General features: G+C 39.6%; 1 protein-coding gene across 3 annotated transcripts in view; it reads right to left on the bottom strand.

Moving 5' to 3' along the window:
- The window catches only part of kcnma1a (potassium large conductance calcium-activated channel, subfamily M, alpha member 1a), a 128,921-nt gene that overhangs the window by 59,696 nt on the left and 48,455 nt on the right, over positions 1-20,770 (bottom strand). For all 3 annotated transcript variants that reach the window (XM_063874868.1, XM_063874871.1, XM_063874870.1), the window contains exons 3-5: positions 12,327-12,388; positions 2,597-2,690; positions 1,933-2,044 (exon numbers count right to left, since the gene is read on the bottom strand). In XM_063874868.1, coding sequence (XP_063730938.1) covers positions 1,933-2,044; positions 2,597-2,690; positions 12,327-12,388 — 268 coding nt within the window. The remainder of the gene's footprint in view (positions 1-1,932; positions 2,045-2,596; positions 2,691-12,326; positions 12,389-20,770) is intronic.

Below are 20,770 nucleotides of genomic sequence, written 5' to 3'. Positions count from 1 at the left end.
CATGAATACCAGGAACCAGATTACTTGACTTGGCCATATTTTATTCATTACACAGCTTGTTCTCTGTGAAATGCATGGGCCAGAGAGAGCCTCTAAAGAAACCTTCATCATTTCAAAGATTAGACTTAAAAGACTAAAACAATGACAGCACACACATTGGGATAGAAAGTAGACTTTGCATATTCCTGACAGCATAGCCTACAGTATATCATGGATTCTATAAATAATTAAGGTTTCTTGGGTGTTATTTTCATAGTTTCTGTCAGATATAATAATATTGTGTTCATAACCAAACTTTGATGTTGACTGCTCCCAATATACTGTAAATAATCAGCTGAAAACTCCCGAAATGTATTAATCTATCCTTTGCCCAAGGTAATGTCTTCAAAATAAACTAACAGAAATGATTAACTAAAACACTGATTTTACATTTGAGAAGTTTAAACCAGTGGACATTTGACTATTTGCTTGAAATAATCTAAACATAATTAATCAATTAACAAAGTAGTTACCTTATTTACTCCACCAAGACTCTTATCTATATCAGATCGTTAATAGAAATCTCATTACAAGTAAAACTAAAACAACCAAATGTAATAGGATTGGTATTAGTTCCTCTGTCCAATGAAAACATGTGTGCGGATAAAACTCTGGTAAGCATGGTGGTTAAACCAGGAACTTTGTAGACACTGGTTTAAACCTGTTTGATCTAATTATTGATCATGGTTTTTGTAAAGTTAGACTTCTTTCCAATGCTATACAGTTCTTCTATCCCAGACATTTGAATTGTTGCTAGTTATTAGTGAAGGCCATTTTTAAATGTCATAGCAAGAAAATCACATGTTACTTATAACATGACCGATAGCTCCGTGTTATTTAAGGGCGTATCGAGTATTTAACACCAGGACCCTGTGATGTGATACAGAAGGAAAATAAAAAGTGTGGGCAAAGAAAAATAAACTGAATTTTCCCATAAATGCATCTATATCTAAAATATGACTTTATGAAGTACAGTCTTATATCAGTATTTAGCTTTATTGGGCGATGTTATTGTTGCACTATATGAACCTCAAATACTTTCATTTATTTTCATATAGTCGCCTCTCATTCTGAACTATCAGTGTTATACTCAGATAAACATTGGATTACCATTCACCTAAGTTAAAAATAAAGTAAGGCAACCATAAATATAGTACATGGTTTCAAAGGAGAGTGGCAGTGAACCTGAAAAAGAATACAGCCATAAAGAAACTCTTTTCACTGCAGTGTAATTTAGGCCACAACACTCTGAACGCAAAAGTAGGTCGTTATGTAATGCAGGTTAGGGTGTTTTCCAGCCTGCTCATGCAAGAGTGTGTGCTTCTGTGTGTGTATGGGAATAACATATTTTTGTGTGTGCACACATTTTTGGGTGATTGTGAATTATCCAATTAGATGGCAGTTATGGACTGCTGTGTGGAATTTCAGGTGCACCGCCTCAACACGGCAATTACCAATGATCTAAAGGGCACACACACAGACACACACACACAAAACCACAGTGCGTTCGTGAGTCACTCTCACTCCCATTAGCCAATCCACTCTGCTGTGCCTGAGTTTCCTGAAACATCAGAGGAACCCAGCCCTGTCACTTTCAATGATCAGGGAAAGTTGACTGCAGCCCTGAGCAAGAGGGCCTCAGATACACACTCCGAGTAATGGGGAGACAGAAGGAGGACTAGGAGGCAGAGGGAGAGATACAGAGTGATAAAAGGAGGGGTGACATGTGAAGATAGAGGGCAAAATAATAAATGGGGAGTTTTAGTTTGGAGGCGTCGAGAAAGAAATGTGAAAAGGGTGATAGAAATCAAGAAACACAAGGCTATACATTACATACAAGAAAGAATGGATTTATAAAACGCAGAAACAGCTGAAGTATATATACAGACTTACCGAGCCAGCTTCTGTTCAAATAGACAGAAACAAACACGGGAGGAACAGTAAAGAAGTCCACCACTGAGTTGACCTCCAGCCAGAACCATAGTTTATCATTGGCCGCTATAAACTGTGAAAAGAAAGAGCGACGGCATAGAAAATGACAAACAAATTCTAACGTTATAGAAAACAGCCCACCTAAAACTGCACCCTGACATAATGTATAGAATGACAAAAGCTTCACCCCACTTGCTGAGTCATGCGAATGGTTGGTCGTGTAAGCTGCTTATAAGTTCATTCATTCAGAATGGCAGGCTTGGTTTGCACAACTGCAATGCTGCTCTGGCATGACAGACATGCTATATCAACATTATGACAACAGAGTCATTTTAAAATAAAGGCATCCTGTGTGTGTATTGCTAGGTTGGGTCTGCTTGTTTGTAAGCAGTGTTGGTTATTTCTATAAAAATGTTGTCTTTATAATCATTTTCTTTTACAAAAATAAATTAAATATACTGAGATTGGAGTTGAAAATAAGAAGCATTAAAGATATTTTTGTAAAACGCTGTTTATTCTAATGCATGTAAAACAATGCCTGCCTGCATGGCTGCGCTTATTGTGTGTGCCAGCGTGTTCAACAGTATGTGAATGTGTACTGTGTATGGATGTATAAGCAACTTACGCGCAGTCCAAAGTAAAGTAGGAAGAAGACATTGAAGGCCATATCGATCTGTAATGTGAAATCTTTGTAGAAATTCTGGCAGGATTCAATCGGACTAGAAAACAAAGAGAAACAGACAGAGAATGAAAGGAGGAAAAACACACATTATTACAAGGTTATGTTATCATGAACTGACACGGTAAAGGAAGATCTTTCTCATCTTTTCTGCAATGAACACAACAGGGGCAACTCCATATTACCATGGTAGACTTCCCTCTTGTTTTCAGATTTTTTACAATGAGCACAGCAGTATCACTAGGTTCAAATCAATATCCCACCATTCAAATCATATTGTACTATATAAATATATTATATGCAGAAATCATACAGTATTCTACATTTTGTTATTTGTTTAATCAGTTACTTTAGAATTATTAAATTAGGCAATGTAATTTGTTGCAACAATAAGAAGCTATGATAAGAATGATCACAATCCCACCAAGAGGCGATTATTGCTCCTACATATCAGGATTATCATAGATTTATTTTGTCCTTTACTTTTAAGAGGTGCATTTATGCCCTGATCTGTCTTTGCTCACCTTTTTCTCAGTTCAGCTCACAGGACTGATAAGGAAGCGTTCTCTGGTAACAAAAGCCAGCTTGAAGCTGTCAAGGTCAAACGGTGCTGACCAATGTTTGCCATTGAAACTGACTCCTTTTCCCGTAGTATTTATATTTTCACATTAAATTGAAAAACCTTGGGCTGTTAATGTAGAAAAGATTGATCAAAATATGTGATATAAAACACTCAAAAATGCCAATGAGTTTCCAGTGTTAATACCACCTGCATTTCCCTCCTCTGAGCCCTAGGGGTTACTTTATACAGTATGTAGATTCAACCACATATAGATAAAATTGCATTATATGCATAAATAAATCAGCATCTGTAAAAAACTAAAGAAAATTTCCCACAGATATTCTCTTCATGATAGAAACATATAGCTCTCTCTATTTAACGGTGTGCAATAGCATGCCAGGTGTTGCTTAAAAAGGCAGAAGATGATATATGAGTCTTAATCTGTCTGGCCTGTCACGTAATCCATCTTCATGTTTATGTTCATGCTTCTTGTGGTGATTAACCATTAGATAGTGGGTGCTCTCTACAAAAGCAATAATAGGCTGTGTGCTCAGCCTATTTTTCACTTGTTCATGGCTATAGCATTTTGCTCCTGCGTAATGAGGAAATCCCACAGCGGAAAACATGAATATGCATTATGATACGGCTGGCTATAGAAGACCTTTGGGAATGTATAGACTGGCAAGGGAACACACACATGGCCTTTACGAGAGTATACAGTTATAAGTCCCATATGTTCACATTCAAACATTAAAGTATACGTTTGTATACATGGAGCCCACAGGGGCACAATATGAGATCTAGAGCAGAGCTTACTGAAAAATGCGAACCTCCAGAGAAGAGTGAAGCTTAATCATCTTCCAGTTAACATTAAACATTTAATCTCACCATGATGCATTATAATGGATGACTGAGTACAGACATGCCAGAGAGGACGTATTGCTCCAAGAGGATGATCCACAACTAATTCATGAGTGTGTGGTCTGTCTGGAACATATCCTAGGGACTGATGTGATCTTTACGATGATGTAAATCTTTGGCTCATGTCCAAGATGATTAGAAAGAGTCTGATTTATGCAGCAATTGTTTAAAACTAAAGTGACTTTTTTTGGTTAAAAGGCATTTCCTCATACAATGCTATCACATTATGGACGGAGGTTTATTCGTTGTTGGCCGCCTGAAGGAGTGAACATTGATCTGGCCTTTTGATTTGATTGATCAACAAAACCCCACCGGCATCTGTACGTCTTTCTTTTTTGGGCAACGATCATGATAGCTAAAACCATTGTGTCATGAATCACGCATACAGCCTTAACAGACACAATTCTCCTCACGTCCATCTACACGCTACCCACTGAAGCTCATGTAACCTCCCTCCCGAAAACGGATCAGAAAACACCACCTAAGATAACCTTAGAGACCTTTGTGCAAGAGAGTGCCCTCACATACATGCTAAAAATACACTTACAAGCGCTGTTGTGCACATACACACTCACAGATGGTGCACGCTGAAGACACCATTTGGAGTGGTCACTGGCGTTTCCCCTCAGGCCCAGCTCTGGCCTAATTCTGTATAACGGCTCATCTACAGTCACATGACCCAAAGCATTCTCCGTAACACAGAGAGAGCATGGCGGCACACAGAGCGGCTGAGTGGTACATTGAATTCGTCTTGATTTGAGCATTGTACGGCAGAACAAAGGCTACACTCTAAGAGGTTTAATTAAGTCATTTTTACAATCATTATTTGAAAGTAAAACTATCATTAACTGAAGTAGTGGGAAGATGCATCAGGCAGACCTATGGTTTTTCTCTCAGCCTCGGAGGCACAATAGGAAATTAAGAGTTCATCAGTGCAGGCTGGGAGAGGTTCTGTAATTGTGGAGCAGCTGAATGTGTTTCAAAAATGGCACAATAATAAACTAAAGGCAATGCAGACTGCAAAGCACAACAAATTAATTCAGTAGTTACAATATACAATATATGGCAAGTCATAATGTTTAACTGCATCATCTGTCATCTTGAATACTTCTTAAACACAAATCTGCATACGGAGTAGTAAATAGATGGAGCAAGAGCAAAGCAAATAGATAGAATTAGATGTGCTGTTTGAGCAGAGCTGTGACTCATCAACTAAACACACACAGCTTGAAAGTGAGGCATCCTTTCTCTGCTAACATTAAAGCAATATTTCCAAATAATTTCTTTAGTCTTTTCTCATTTGAATGGATAAATAGTTGTGTAACAAAGTGTTTCTTGGGACTGATTACTCCCATGCTCATCTCTAACAGGCATTTTGACATCTTTCACATCTTTGTTTTGATGTTTACAGCCCGCAACTTAACCGTTTCAGCTCAGTGTCATTAACTCACTGTTATATGTGGTTGAGCATTTAGCAGCTCAATACCCTCACATTTCCAAAAAGAGGTGGTGGAAACCAAATCAGGGCAAAATAAAAAAACGTATATTACAATTATAAATAAGCAACGGTTTGCCTAGAAAACTTTAAAGTTGATAATACTGTATGTTTATGTTTCTTTTACAGCTGGATCTGCAGCCTTAACTGCCTTCAAATGTTATTAGTCGGGACAAAATTAGGATTTTGGTGCATATACTGTATATATATAATGCAATACATAAAAGTCAACTATGGCCGAGAAATCCAGTCCAGCGTCCCTGGGAATTGGGTTAATCTTGGATGGGACTACAGCACGTGTCCGGGGACAACACTCGGTGTCAGTGCAGGAGGGACACTCCACATTCACAAGGGATTCCTGACCTCATGCTGCCAATGTCCTGCAGAAAATAGATCGGCCCACCAATGTTCTTATTACTTCTTAAGTCCTATCACAGAGGTGGGTAGCAACATCCCACTTGACAGGAAGACGAGAGAGGAAAGAGAAAGAGAGAGATGGATGAGAGAGAAAGGAAGACAGCAGCAAGACACAGAGAGATAAAAGGGACACTGACTGAAGAGAGGCAGTGACGGAGAGGGCAAGGAAGAGCAGAGAATGTGAAAGTAACAAAGGGTGGTGGATTGAGCTCCCAGAGGAGACCATTTTTCTCACATATATAGCTCATAATGCTTGTTTTAGGCCACATTGAAATTGCCTGGAGATTCCCGAGCTCCATAATAAACTCTTGTCTCTTTATGTTTGACTTTGCGAACACCTGCACCAAACAAGTCCTCCTCTAACCTCATTCTACTTATTAGAAAAAGCAAGAAGTAGCAGACACACAGGAATATATGGCCTAGTATTTGATGCACGAACATTTTCTGACTTTATCTCACAATAAAGTATTATTCTAGTGTATAGTATGTTATGTCATGAAATATTTCCGGGTAACGGTAACTCTGCTTCGGAAAAACCCAAACCAGAGAAATTTGTTCGCAAGCAAGACGTTGCTGATGATTTTCTAAAAATGGACTTAAACACCTTCAGTCCTTCAGCCCTTTGTTAGCCCACATATGACCTTGGCTCGCTGCAGGAGCAACAACAAGGCTGCCCCCTGAGAAAACAATAACTACACACTGTGCTCCTCTGGCTTGACTTACTCTCACAACTAGAGTTCAGAGCACCAAATCTGAGTCATTCTTCACATCTCATAAAGGCATTCTGTTCTAGTAGGCTCATAAGCATTGAACGTAGTTAGATTCATAATCTTATATGTCAGTGTTCACCCCACACAATACAAACGCAACCCAAACAGAAAAAAAGGAATGCATTTAGAGAGTGATTTGAGCACAAAATCAGAATGTGTCCCTTGCATTATTTCTCCTGAGGGTGGTGCATGTACATGTAAGGAGGGGTCTTTGAAGCTGGAAGAAGGGCAGGTTGGAACTTAAATGACTGATTTAGGCCAAGGCACCATTACAAAAATAAGAAATACTTCAACACCTACAAGGGTAATGGGTAAATAAAACCTCCCCAGGGAGGCTATAAATAACTCACTCAATTTTCATCTGAATATAAATGACTTTCATTCTGCTTCAAGCATTTCCTCTGCAAAGAGGTTATTTATTTTAGAGTCTAAAGGAGTACTTTGTGGGGGAAAAAATAGCAACACTATGCATAACATTTGAAACGAGACAGCATTTCATTCTTTGCAAGAAAGAACTGAACTTATTCAATTTATTGAAGTAGAAAGAATGAACATGAATTGACCGTGTAACTAGACATTTGAACAAAATAGCAATTAAATCATTTCAATTTCTATAATTAATCTTATTGGATACTTTGAGTTACTCATGCTGTGTTCCTGCTGTGGCCTGAATGTATCCCTTCCGCTCTGCATTGAGGAATACCAGCCAACTTCAAATGGCCCCTAATATTGCCATGGTTATTTAATAAACAAAGAGATTGCACCAATCAGCGTTAACCAACACCAGTAAAAAATATCAGATTGCAGAGCAACTTGGCTAATTGGGTCGTGTGTTTTAAAATAGACCTCAATCAGGGTTTCACACACTGAACTAGTATCTACTCCACATTCTGATCCTCAGATGTGATCTGCAGGACTCCAATCTCTTGGCTTATGCTCAGATATCAAAAGCAATTAAAAAAAAATCTTTTCATTCATAACGCTCTCAAAAGCTCATTATCTATGACTGTGGTGGACGTTGTTGATGACTCCTTACAAAAATGTCCCTAAAAGTGTTTGAAAATGTTAAACATTTTATTTTGTACGATGGTGAGTGCAAATCTGAAGCCACTTTGGAACAACTTGAGACTTTTCATGGTTACATGGTCTTCTCTGACCCATGTGGAGAGTCCCTCCCTTCGGATCAAGGAGAGGTCCTTATATAGGTTACCCTTCATCGCCACAAAGTCTGCCAAGCTTGTCTCCCTGCTAAGCCATATTTCTCACCTTACCCAATTAATTAGTCATTAGGCACTGTTTCTTTTTTCAGAGCTGTCATTGATCGCTCACTAATGATAGAGTTACAGGCAGGGGCCGATGCTTAAGAGGCCTCATAGACAAGAGACAGAGTTAGTGTGTGTCTATATGTGTGTGCATATCTGCAAGTTAACGTGACTATGCAAGTGTGTGCCTGTAATAAATTGTATGTGTGACAGGGAGGGGTCGAGAGAGGAGAGAAATAGAAACAGAATTGGAGCAGGAACAAGGGCATCCCCTAAAGAACAGCCTGCAGAGACTTTGTCCTACATTCCTCTAAATGTTTTTCATAGGAGCACAGAGGAGGAAAAAGAAGGGATGAAGGATGAGCCAAGGTATTAAAGCAGATTCAGATGTGGGCGGGAGAGGACGCAGTATCCTCCCATTGAAAATTTCACGAAAATAGCATCCGTTTGGCAAGTGAAGTCTACTGCAGAGGAACAGAAAAGGCAGAGGCTTTTCAAACATTATTATTTTATGCGCAGGACTGTGGTAAACAACTACTTTGTCAAAACAAACAGATGGACGGTCGTGCTCAGCATACTAATTTCAATTCATTCAAAAAACAGGCCTCTTAACATCATCGTTGCCAAGTCAATGACTGCATATCCGTGTGCTCAACTAGGAGGGAAGCCAATTATCAGTTCTCTCCTTTGAAACTTTTTCTACCTGCTTCCACAAAAGACTTTGCAGTGTCTTTCTGAGGATCTTTGCTGCAGGATATTGGCCAACAGAGTGCCTGCTACAGGAAAGCCCTACATAACGAAAGCTGTAGGAATACAGCTCCTGGGAGACTGGCGCTTGGCGACCAGATACTGTAGGTACGCTGTTTTTCAGGATTTTGTGTGTGCATGTTTTTGTGGCCTTGCCCCAGGGGCCTACCCTGCTTTACTGAAGAAGACATAAAAGCACATCATGCAGCTGCAACCTCCCCAGGTCCAACCCACATGCACTTAGTCCACCACACGACTCTTTTATCTGTCACGACAGGGTCTCCACCAGAATCCTTCTCATTAATGTTTCATTTTCGACAGACATTTTCTGAAAGATGTTCTCTTCATCCAATGGCCAGAAATGTCAATTTGACCATAAACTATTGAGCCTGAACAGTTAATGAGTCTGTACCACAGGACTGTAAATATTTGGTAGTGAAGTTATTACCATTAAAATGCTATAAATCTGCGCTCATCGATTTTTACTGTCATTAACATTTAGATCTGTACAACTGTAGATCATGTTTAGTACCTGTGAATGGGGGTATGAATATAAATCAGATTCATGCAGCACCTTTTAAACACAGAGAGACAGTCAGAGAAAGAGCGTTTCTCAAGATCTATGTCCTTTTGCAAAATGGTTTTTTTTTGTTCAATAAAATGGATCCAAAAATGCAAAAACTGGGTAAAGCTTTTGATTTTGACATATTTTAAAGATCTAACCCTGTGCTTTATTGGAACTTTTTGTTATACTAAACTGGTGTCGACGAGACACAATAATTGAAAACCATTTGTCCTTGATGACCAATTTTGTTCAACATCAGACATTTTTGGCATTAACTTTTACAGTACGTCAAATACATTGTGGCAGAGATAAATACAGGTCTTTGTCAGGAGACAGAGTTAGTGTCATGTTAGCTCTATGACATGTAACAATGGGTGTACAGCACATAAGAGGCTACAGCTGTAGTAAATGTATAACAGAAGCCTGGCCCTGTTAAGGATGCTGAAGCCCCCTAATTTGTCTCAACCTTCTCTGGGTTGATCAGCAGCCCCCCTGAGAGGATAGCACACTCAAGTGACAAGCTTGAGCTAATCACGATGATGAGTAGAGAAGGCCTCGGCTTAATGGGAGCACGAAGAGATCAAGGCAATGCCTTAGGGAAGACGACTTTCATAGAAATACACGTGAAAACAAGAACACAAAAGATAAAATGAGGATTCAAATAGGGTGAAACCAAAGCTCTGCAGTCAGTGCTTTAACTATTCTCCTTTTTTGCCCTGCAGGTTTGATGTTATGGCATGATACATGTTTGAAACTTTGTGCTTGCTACCTTCCTTACCATGTTGGGTCTTTCTAGTTGATAGCTTATCGATGTTTTCATGTCCGTCAATGAAAGCATGCTCAAGAGGCAGGTTAGCCTGGTCGATAATGCCAAAGTAATACTAGACTTCATCTCAAGGGATCTCTTATGGATGCATTATAACCTTTCCATAGGGGGAAGAGATCAATGCAGTGGAACATGTAAAATATGTATATCCAATCGAGGTCCAATGTTTCAGTGTCCTATGTTTCTATGAATTGCACCTCTGTAAAGTGTCTTTGAGTTTTTAGAAAAGCGCTCTATAAATAAAATGGATTATTATAATTATTCAGTCAGGTAACTTGAGTTATTGTTTTTATGCATCATCAACCAGAACTTTATAAATGTGAAAGCTTGCTGCTAGCATTCATTTATTTTGATGACATATTGGATGTTTCATTTCACCCAAACTGAATAAATGCATGTTGCCTGAACCCCATCAATTCTCTGTGGCTGCTTTTTGTGTATGATGTTTAGGATTCACTGAACATTTATAGCTTAATGTGCATGCTTAGTCATTATCTGGTTATTATAGGAGCTTATAAACTATTATAAGTAGAAAATACTGTATGTCTTCTGATCTACTTTTTCTGCCAAAAATACTCAAGAGTTAGAGAGGGGGGAAAAGGGGGGAAAGAAAGACGATATGAAAATAGAAATAAATATGTAGAGGTATGTCAATATTTTTCTCCTGTGGTATAAATGGGAAACTGGATTCATGCCTGGAATAATTTCCTACTGGTGCCAAGATAAGACTGTATGAAATGGATTGCATTTTAGATTTACCTATTTTGAGAATTTTACCTCCCTCTCTTAAAATCTCTGTTGACTCTGGATTTCAATTTCAAGGTTCACAGATCGCTTTTACTCAAAGATAACATCCTGCACGACTCACAGAGACAAACTTTCAGACAAAGCATGATAAAGTAACATGGTCAATATGTCAGTCCCTTTTTAGTCAACCACCTCAGGCACAACAAAAAGAATTAGGTTTTACTTTGGTAAGCTTAGCATGAAGTCTAAGTTTAAGTTTCTTTAGGGCATAGTGAAAAAATCATCAGTTATTTCTTTACCAGAGGCACATTCAACAATTCTGCATAATCGGAAACAGTAAAGTGCCGCTTTGGCTTTGATTTAAAATCGTTGAACTCTGAAATATTGTGCTCCTAAAAATTAAGAGAACTGTCGACTACTGACACTTCTGCAAACTGAAGGCAGGAAGTTTCTGTCAGCGAATGTTATTAAACGTTAGCCCCTTAAATAATTAGCCCCTTGAGAATTGGACACAACCTAATTGGTGGGCAAATGTAGAGGGAGGCAGCGGTTGATCATTTACGTTGTTTATGACTGGGAGAGATAACATGTGTTTGTTTTGTTCTGCTGTTTCTTGAGAAAATAAACCAAACAATATATGGAATTTGTGTATTTCAGAGTACATGTCTTTGTTTTACATTCTGTAGTTAAATATTATTACTGTTCACATGAACTCCTTACCGTATTTCACCACCAATCAAAGTGAATTAGGTTTTTAGCTGCACCTGTTACTGTAGCTGCTGTTTTGCTTTCCCTTCGCCAGTATAGTCTGAAATGGTACTCAGTGCCAGGGCAAATTAGTCAATACCTCTACAAGACAGAAACGGACCAGACTATAAAATATTCATATATTTCGGACTCATTTTCAAAAAGGTACAATTTTGGTCTGGAGAATGTGAAAGTAGCTGCAGTGGTTATCGGAAAGATGCCAGGCCTGCAATCTGTCTTTGGGTGGCTGCCAACCAGGAATACGCATAAACTGACACTGCGCACACGCACACGCACACACACACACACACACACACACACACACACACACACACTCTGCCTGTCTCTGTTACCATGGAAACTGACAGGCTTCCCCTCAGATGCAGATGTGTGTGTGTAATCTGTGTGTGCATCACGGTTTGTGTGACTATGTCAATTTGCATTTAAGAGATTGCAGTGTTTGGAAACGAGTAAGCACTCCTATCATTCAGACACTGTGGGGTAAAATTAATGCTTGCAACAAATACGTTTGTTTTTATCATCATCAGAATAGCTGCTGGAGCATGTGTGAAATTTCAACTTTTGTCAGGAAAATGCATTATGAAACTGATACTTACTCTGACGAGTCTATGAAGTATATTCCCAGGGCTCCGATGCTGAGCGCAAAGACCAACACCACCTGAGGAGAGAAAGGCACAGACCAAAGGGAAATTAATGTTATGCATTGAGTGGAAAAGGTCCTATAACTCTGCTCCTTTATGTATAGTAAACAAAGTATTCAGCTGGGGCGAACACAATATGCAACACTAGGTTGGGTATCTGTAATTATACAGTGACTTGCCTCCTGTGGGTTGCAACACATTTAAAAACAAACATGCGCTGAATAATGAATGCTCTACCTCGTGTGAGCAAATACAGCCCATTAAATAAAGGCAGAGTCAAGCCGATACAATCACAGGAAGTAAAGAAAGGATACACATATGTAAGCTCTAGTGCACAGAAGAGTAGTAACAATGTATCGGGGTGTTGAGAGGAAGTGCTTAGACAGGACCACAGTTATCAAGTGTTGACATGCACTCCTCAACCACTACAGTGAGTCAGTGTGGGGGATGGTGGACCTGCTGAACTATGGTCTGTATAAGGTTTCATGGACTATATATGACCAGTAAGATAACGCACCTTGTGTTCCTGTAAGCAACACCTGAGCCTGTCATCTAAAAGTTATTCAATCCTGTAGAGAGACACCCTATAGTGTTTCAATGATTTAGAAAACATCTACATGTCTGCTATTATTTCAGAGGTTTGTGAATTAATTTATATGCATGTAAATCAGACCAGGCAGTTTCTGCTTCCTCTGGCAAAAAATGGCCGCAAAATAATCCCTCCATTAAATTGCACTTTTTCACAATTAGAGCTGCTTAGTAGAGTAAATGGATTGGTCCATCAATAGATACAGAATTGCCAATTATTTCATTTCGATTCATCAAAATTATAATGCAAAAATGGCAAAATGTAACATTCAGCTATCAAATGTGGAGATTTCTTGCCTTTTCCATTTTATATCACATGAAACTGAAAAACATTGGGTCTCGGACTGAAAAATAAAACATGTAGAAGCATCACCTTGGACCATAAAAATTGGATGGACATTTTATAGAGCTTAAATTAATGATCTAGAAAATAATCTGCAGGTTAGTCGATAGTGGAAATAATCTTTAGCTGCTCTATTCACCATCACTACTGTTATCATAATTATCATCTTAGTAGCAGCTGACCAACGTCGCCATGCAAAATGGTTTCTCCCCTGCGATCTATTCCCCCATTCAGCCATCTCCCAATAGGAGCCAAATGTCCCTGCTGATTGTGCCATTCATTATTGATGATGGAAGCTTGATTACTTTCATTGAGGGTCCTTTGGATTGATCCTATGTATTGTGGCTGAGGTATTAAGCAAACAGCCCCAATCACCATGCATTTTTAATGGTTTGCTGCTTGAATGGAAAATGATGGGGATCCTGGCCACAGAGGAGAAGGGGGGATCACTTTAGCTAAAACTCTATGATAACATCAGGTTTTTTTCAACTGATACAAGGCATTATCTTATCAAAATGAATGTGGAAATATGCTTTTTCACAGAAAATGGCATGGTGTGATTAGTTAGTATTTATCAGGTGCAATGTGAATGCCAAACTTGCTAAAGTCTTCGAGTATTAAAACAATAAAAAATCCAGGAGTGTGGGTGAAGCTGCTTAACCTTTGTAGCCCACGATTAACCTCTGCGTGAGACTAGGGTGTGGGGGTTACATTAGAAACAACTAGCATAGCACACTCAAATCTTCAAACAAACTGATAGGGGTTGATTTTGCCTTGCGCGTAATGCCCCAGGTAATAAAATTAGGATTTTTTTCAACAATAATTCATGGAATTCAAAAGACGATATCTTTGGTTGTGCTGCAACCATATGAACATGTTTACTGTAAGTCGACAATGTTAAGAGTGGAATGCAAAAAAGATGGCATTGTCTACTGAGTGCTGCAGAAAGAGTAGACCCCCCCCCAACACTGAGAAGCACCATTTTTTGTCCAGCAGTGGCTCAGTCAGTAGGGGCTTGGACTGGGAATCGTAGGGTCGCCGGTTCAAGTCCCCGAACAGACTTGAAATATGGAAAGTGGACTGCTACTTTGAGAGGTCCCAGTTCACCTCCTAGGCCCTGCTGTGGTGCCCTTGAGCAAGGCACCGGACACCTCCAATCCCCCCTCCCCATTGCTCCCCGGACGCTGCACAATAGCTGCCCACTGCTCCTAGTACTAGGATGGGTTAAATGCAGAGGACCAATTTCACTGTGTGTGCTCTGCTGTGTGCATGTATGTGACTAATAAAGAGGGTTTCATCCTCTGATTCTTTAGCATTGCACTTGAATGCATGTACAGTATATATAGATGCATACACTGACATTTCCTTGCTAGTTTCTACTGTTTATAGAAGTTGCATCGTCAAATGGATTAAAAAGGGAGAGGATGGTAAAGAGGGGCGGAGATGTATGGTTTAGCAGTGGTTGGTTGCTGGAAAGCTGAACAGTGAACACCCAGCGATGAGCTGAGGAGATAAGAAGCGTCATCATCTTAAACTGACCCAGTTATTCAGCTGTAAAAGAATGTCCATCCCCCAACCCTTTTTCACACAAACACAATGTCTACGAGGGCTGGCTGTCGACCTCAAAGACACAGTCTACCAAAGACAACCAACCGAGCCACCGCCAGTGCAAATCAGGACCAATGTAATAACACTCAGGGGGAACCTAAAAGAATGGGAATGGAAAGGGCATTCCCTCTGCCTGCAGTGACACATTTAGAAAAGGATTGCTTAGTATAGCTGACATTGCATCTGTAGTAGTTGTTAACGACTTAATCTGACTAAATTCAGATACAGATTTAATGATTTCACATGTGATTAGATGACATGAAGTGGCCGGCATCAAGTCAGTGGAGAAGCAATCGGACGTGATGTCTTTGTTTTGTCGTTAATAGTCGTGTATGTTTTCATTGGTGTATCCCTTTCTGTATTTAAAGTGCAAAGCTCAATCTGTCAGATGTTTTCCGAGGTGCACTTCACTGGCTATACTGTAAGACTATCTCCCGTGTGTGTGTGTGTGTGTGTGTGTGTGTGTGTGTGTGTGGGTGCATATGCGTGCGTTTGTTGCACTTGAATGTGTGCGGGTTTCAAGTTCTAGTATTGCAAGTAGGCTAAATGTAGCAGCGCTCACATGACACCATTAACACATAATAACAGTAACTAAAATGTATAAACACACATGCGAGTCTTACGCTCTCAGTTTATCTGGCAGTCCAAAAAATGTTCAAACACTCATCACGGCTTGTCCGTGGAAGAAATAGGAAGTGCCCTAAGACTGAGGCACAATTTCACACAAGATTTATTCCTGCAAAAGGGATTCTGTCTAATGACTTCCTCTGACTCGTAAGTGGCACTGTGACAGGGACAGAGCAGAGTCTTACAGACAGGTGATGGGGGCTGACAACGTACGGCATAATCGCTTCACATTAAGGCCAACTACCCAGGTCAAGAGAGCAGTGACTCAAATCTTCCTGCCTTTGCATTTCTGTCAGACCGGTGTCTTTGTTTAGTAGACACACCTGGATCCAGAGGATAGTATTCGAAAACAAAGGGCAATACAGACCTTATCTTCCATAATGGTATTTGTGACTTAAAATCTCAATATTGGTATATTATCATTTATGTAAATTAATTTAGGAAAACTGTTTATAAATTGTAAACGCATAGGAAGATTTTTTGGCTTATTCCAGTGAAACAAATTACCTGCAAAATCATGGTCCATTTTTACTATTATCAATTATCTAGAAAAGCCTCACAGGTTTACTGTTTACCGTTTCCTTTAAAGCCTTGCCCGTAGGATGTGTAATAATGTTGGAATTTTAATCTGCCACTTTTAAGCTAATATACAAAACGAAAAACCTACTTGTTCAGAATATTAATAAAATCCAAAGCCTGGGGCTTATAAAGTAGCACAATCATGAGCTGATTTGCATGCTATTATTACAGAGCATCTAGAGGTCAACATCAAAGGCCGAAAACAAATATCCTTGCGGTTGTAGTTTCGTGAGAAATGATAGGAAACCGTAACTACAATATTTCTGTCAAAACTAAAATAAATACTTTCTAAGAATCCTAACGGGTTCCCCAAGATTACAAGACAGGGAATCCTCAGTGGGGAATCAAGAATGCCCGTCGGTACTGTGTGGCATCAGGATAAGCTTGTTCATTAATCTGGCCTGGCTTGCTGTGTTAGCCAGCAAGAGGAGATTCCAAAATGTCCGTTTGATGCCTCAGCCAGAAAGGATTTCAGGTCCACAGCCAAGTAAAGATCCGGCCAAAACACAGTACTGTTTCTGCCTTCCTTTGGCTTTAAACCCTAAACATATATTTGCAGGTTTCAACCAAATGAGAAGTGCTGCAGTCAGTGTGCATTAATTCATATGATCAGAAAACAAATTTAACTCCATGTCAATTTTGACAATGTTTGCACTGCAGAGCGAACATTTGCATCCATTCCAAGAATTTATTTTCATATACTGTAAGATATTCCTACATTTTCATGTGTAGAGAGAATGCCGATTCGGTTTCCCTTGCGATGCAGCAATAGGAAACAGAAACACGTGTCAGTGCAGGAGGTGAGAGACTAAGCCCTCACTGGGGGAATGTCAACAAATGAAACTTTCATTAAACTTTGATGGTTCACCTCCATACATCCGCACACATCCGCACACATCGTGATCTCCTCTTTCACTCCGCTTCAAATGGCAGGGGGCTTGAGTCAGGCTCCGCAAGTGTAGGTATGATCTGACATTCTGTCAGAAAAACACGCTCTGTATTCCAGTCACACACTGCATAACTCCACACAGACTACTGATTCCCATTGTGTGACTGAAGAGATGTACCACAGGCATACAAATTCATTTAAGAACCATCTCACCAGGTGATTTCGCGTTCACCAAAGGGGAAAACTCTGTACATGTGTTTTTTCTCTACATATTAACACAATCTGTGCCTTTATTAATATAAATGAACCGAGACAAAAATACATGTATGATTAGAGACACATTTTCCGAGCCAATCCAGTCCGAGCCTACTGAAAACAGTACTGGAAATTCCTCCTTAGACTATCCGAGTCTCCGTCTGCTGATAGGAGGCTCAGACTTTGCGATGATATAAAGGTTAGTTGCACTCTCCTAATCAAAATAGTCCCTTTTCTGTAAATAAAAATAGACACCCACAATCATTTAGCATGTTTGACTATCAACAGAGCAGGGTCAATTATAGCCAGACTTCAAATATACAATCCATAAATAATGAGAGGACATAAACAGGCAGGATACACGCTGAAGCCTGATTATGCTAGGCACTGGTGTGTGTCGGAGCTGTTTTCATTACTCCCTCACTGTTAGCCAAATCTAATGGGGACATGATGGAGTGAAAAATAAAGGGGAAATAGGATGTTGGACATAATTATTACATGAGTTATTCTTCTATAATGAAATGTGTCACTGGTATAGTAGTATTTCTGTAAAGCTTGACGATTAGAAAAGTCCTGAGATACGTCTAATCTGTCTTTATTTTTTTTCCAGCAGCTGCTAAGCATGCAGACCTGTGTTTGAGAAAAAACATGTTAACATTTCAATTTCAGATTTAACGGGTGGGAAATGATGATGGAAAAATAAGCTCCAGTGTGCAACACAATCTTTCTGCTTTTCTTCTTCTTCTACTGCCTAAGCCTCCCTCAATCTGTTCCTTTTGTGTTCCTGTCCAAGGTCATGCAATGAGTGTCTCTTGGGTACAGAGCGAGTAAACAGAGGATCAGTAGAAGGACATAACCTCGTCCTCTAAAACAAATGTATTTGTTATTTTTCACGGTTTAGGTGAGGATAATGCTTCAGAGATAGCATTGAGCTAATCATAATTCTATGAGCAAATCTGAAAAGTGAAAACATTTGACTCCATAGCAAAGACGTTGTGAAAGCTTGTCATTTCTTTAAAATCAGATACTGCAGAATCTGAAAGGCGATACTACTGGGACTTTGCCTGATTTTGAAGTGTTAAAATACAAACATGGTGTGAAATGTAACACTTTCAGAGCACTGACTCCACTTAAAATTAACTTTTGCATCATCAGCAGGACAGGTGCAAACCATCAAGCCAGAACAAGCAGACAATCATGGTTAATGTGCACAAAACCATATAGTCAATTAATTGTTTGGAGTCCGTTTTCTTATGCCAAAATCCTTAAATTCCAGATTCTTAGACTTGATTATTGTCTTGTGTACTTTGTTTGAATCATACACTAAATATTGCTAGAATATATTTAAAGACCTCGCCTTTTTCTATTGTTTGACATTTTATACACAAGTCATTGGTCGCGAAAATGATAATCAGATTGATAAATAATTAATATAATTGTAATAAGTTGCAGCTCAGTATTTAAACAAATTATAAGTCTGTTTGCAGAGCTACCAATCGTTGCCAAATTGATCTCAATTTAATAGCTAAAAAGATACCCAGTGTTACTGTTCAGATAGCATACAGTGGATCACTTCTTCTTACATAAAACCACTTTATTTTAAATAAACTGGGAAAGCCCTACAGTGTTTTCTAAATCTCTGAAAAATAAATCATCAATACAACCGATGATACTGCACCCCTGGAATTGGCTCCACTTAACCCTAGTGCCCTTTATAAGACAGCCGCGTGTTGTGGTACCTAGGCAACAGCAGCAGTGATTGACGGGGCAGAGGGTGGTGTGGGGGTCGGTATGAAGGAAAGCCTCTCAGGTCTGACAGGATGACAGCTCATAAAATGAGCATCTGTCCATGGGAGATGAACAACGTGCCCGTAGGCATCTGTTATAGACGAACAGGACAACATGCCTGTAAAATCCCCTCTAAAAGTTTTTTCTATTGCATCATTATTTCACAAAAACTGGATGTTTTTTGCAACTCGCGCACTAGGAGAGATGTGTCCCTGCCGAGTTAAACCATCCTAGCAGAGGTGAACCTTGTGAGATGTACATTGCGCTCTGGATACTAGAAAGGTAGGTCACACTTCCATCCTGTGTCTCGTGACAGCCCTTCCCAAGAGAACGTTGATATGACCATGACCTTGAATATTCGCAGAGGATTCAGAAAAGGGACAAAAGCGGAGAGAAGGAGGTAGAGGAGATAAAAAATGGCGGTGATGATGGCAGGAGATGGAGGGATGAGAGACTATTAGAGAACCCCCCCTGCCCCCCTGCGGGACATGAAGAGCGTTAAGAGGTGGCAGAAAATGGCTTGTGGCTGAGACAGATTGAGAGCGAGAGAGGGAGGGAGAAGCTGAAGAGAAGGAGGAGTGGAGGGATGGAAAATATTAGAGCATGTCCTCTAAGGCACAGCTAGAGCTTAAATGCCACAGCGTGTACGCGTCCGTGCTCGTGACTCCACCTCTATGTGTGCGATTGTGCGTGTATCACGTGTGTATGCCTTTAACCATTGTGTGAGTGAAATTTTCCATAAGACAGAAAGGAGGACCCCCTACAACGAGTATGCCAGTGCAGAGAAGATGAGAGGATGCATGTGACCAGCCTGCAAAGAGGGGGGAATTATTCAACTCATATCCATTCACCAACCAACCATCCAACACATGAGCTTATAAATGGCTTATTTTAAAAGCTGCAATATATATGCAGAATATCAAATTGGGATATAGAAAGCTGCTGCTACTGAGTGACATGAATGCTCATTATGGATATATATGGTGGCTAGAAGGTCACATTATTTTAGGCGCAGTGTGCTTTTACAGCAGTGCTCATTAAGATAGACAAAAATAAAGGTTTTAACAATTCAGTTGAGGCTCTATGTGACATAACACCACAGACTGATGACCTCTGGGGAAAGTGTAGCTTTGCACTGCTGAATATCATGGGTCCACAACAATTGTTCCCTTGCCTCAAGGTGTCTAAATTGTCAGTGATTTTGCCACTGTGAGTGGAGGGCAAACATGACAAGGACAGCAACCAGCATCCAGGCCAAATCCTTGGTTTTACTGCACGTCAGTAAAATTGCAAAAAAAAAAAAAAGTGAAAGTGAATGAAATACATGAAATGTTTGGGACAGGGAAGAAAACATTTACAAATATGATACTATGCTAAATACAGGTTTGTCCTTGGTGCATTTATTTTATTTGAGCCCTCATGTGTAAGTATTGTAATATTCAAAAATTGCAAGGCTGTTGAGCAGCCATTAGGCCAACTTTCCATTACACTAATCAACCTGATGACGGGGTGTAAGGTACTATTTCAAAACAAAGGTGCACTGAGCTGTTCATTAAGGGATTAAATGTCCTTTTGCAATTACTCTCAGAGACTTTAAGAATGAGCCAGCTTGATTTGGCAGAATCATCATAAAGAGAACACCATTACTCAATTTTCTAGCTGAGTTAAAGTGAATTACGCACATTTTACTTCATTTATCAATTTTAATTACCCACCATTAAC

Source organism: Eleginops maclovinus, chromosome 22, assembly GCF_036324505.1.
Source record: "Eleginops maclovinus isolate JMC-PN-2008 ecotype Puerto Natales chromosome 22, JC_Emac_rtc_rv5, whole genome shotgun sequence".
NCBI classification, from domain to species: Eukaryota; Metazoa; Chordata; class Actinopteri; order Perciformes; family Eleginopidae; genus Eleginops; species Eleginops maclovinus.
Note: the sequence above shows the minus strand (reverse complement) of the source record. Positions and strands in the feature narration are given on the sequence as shown.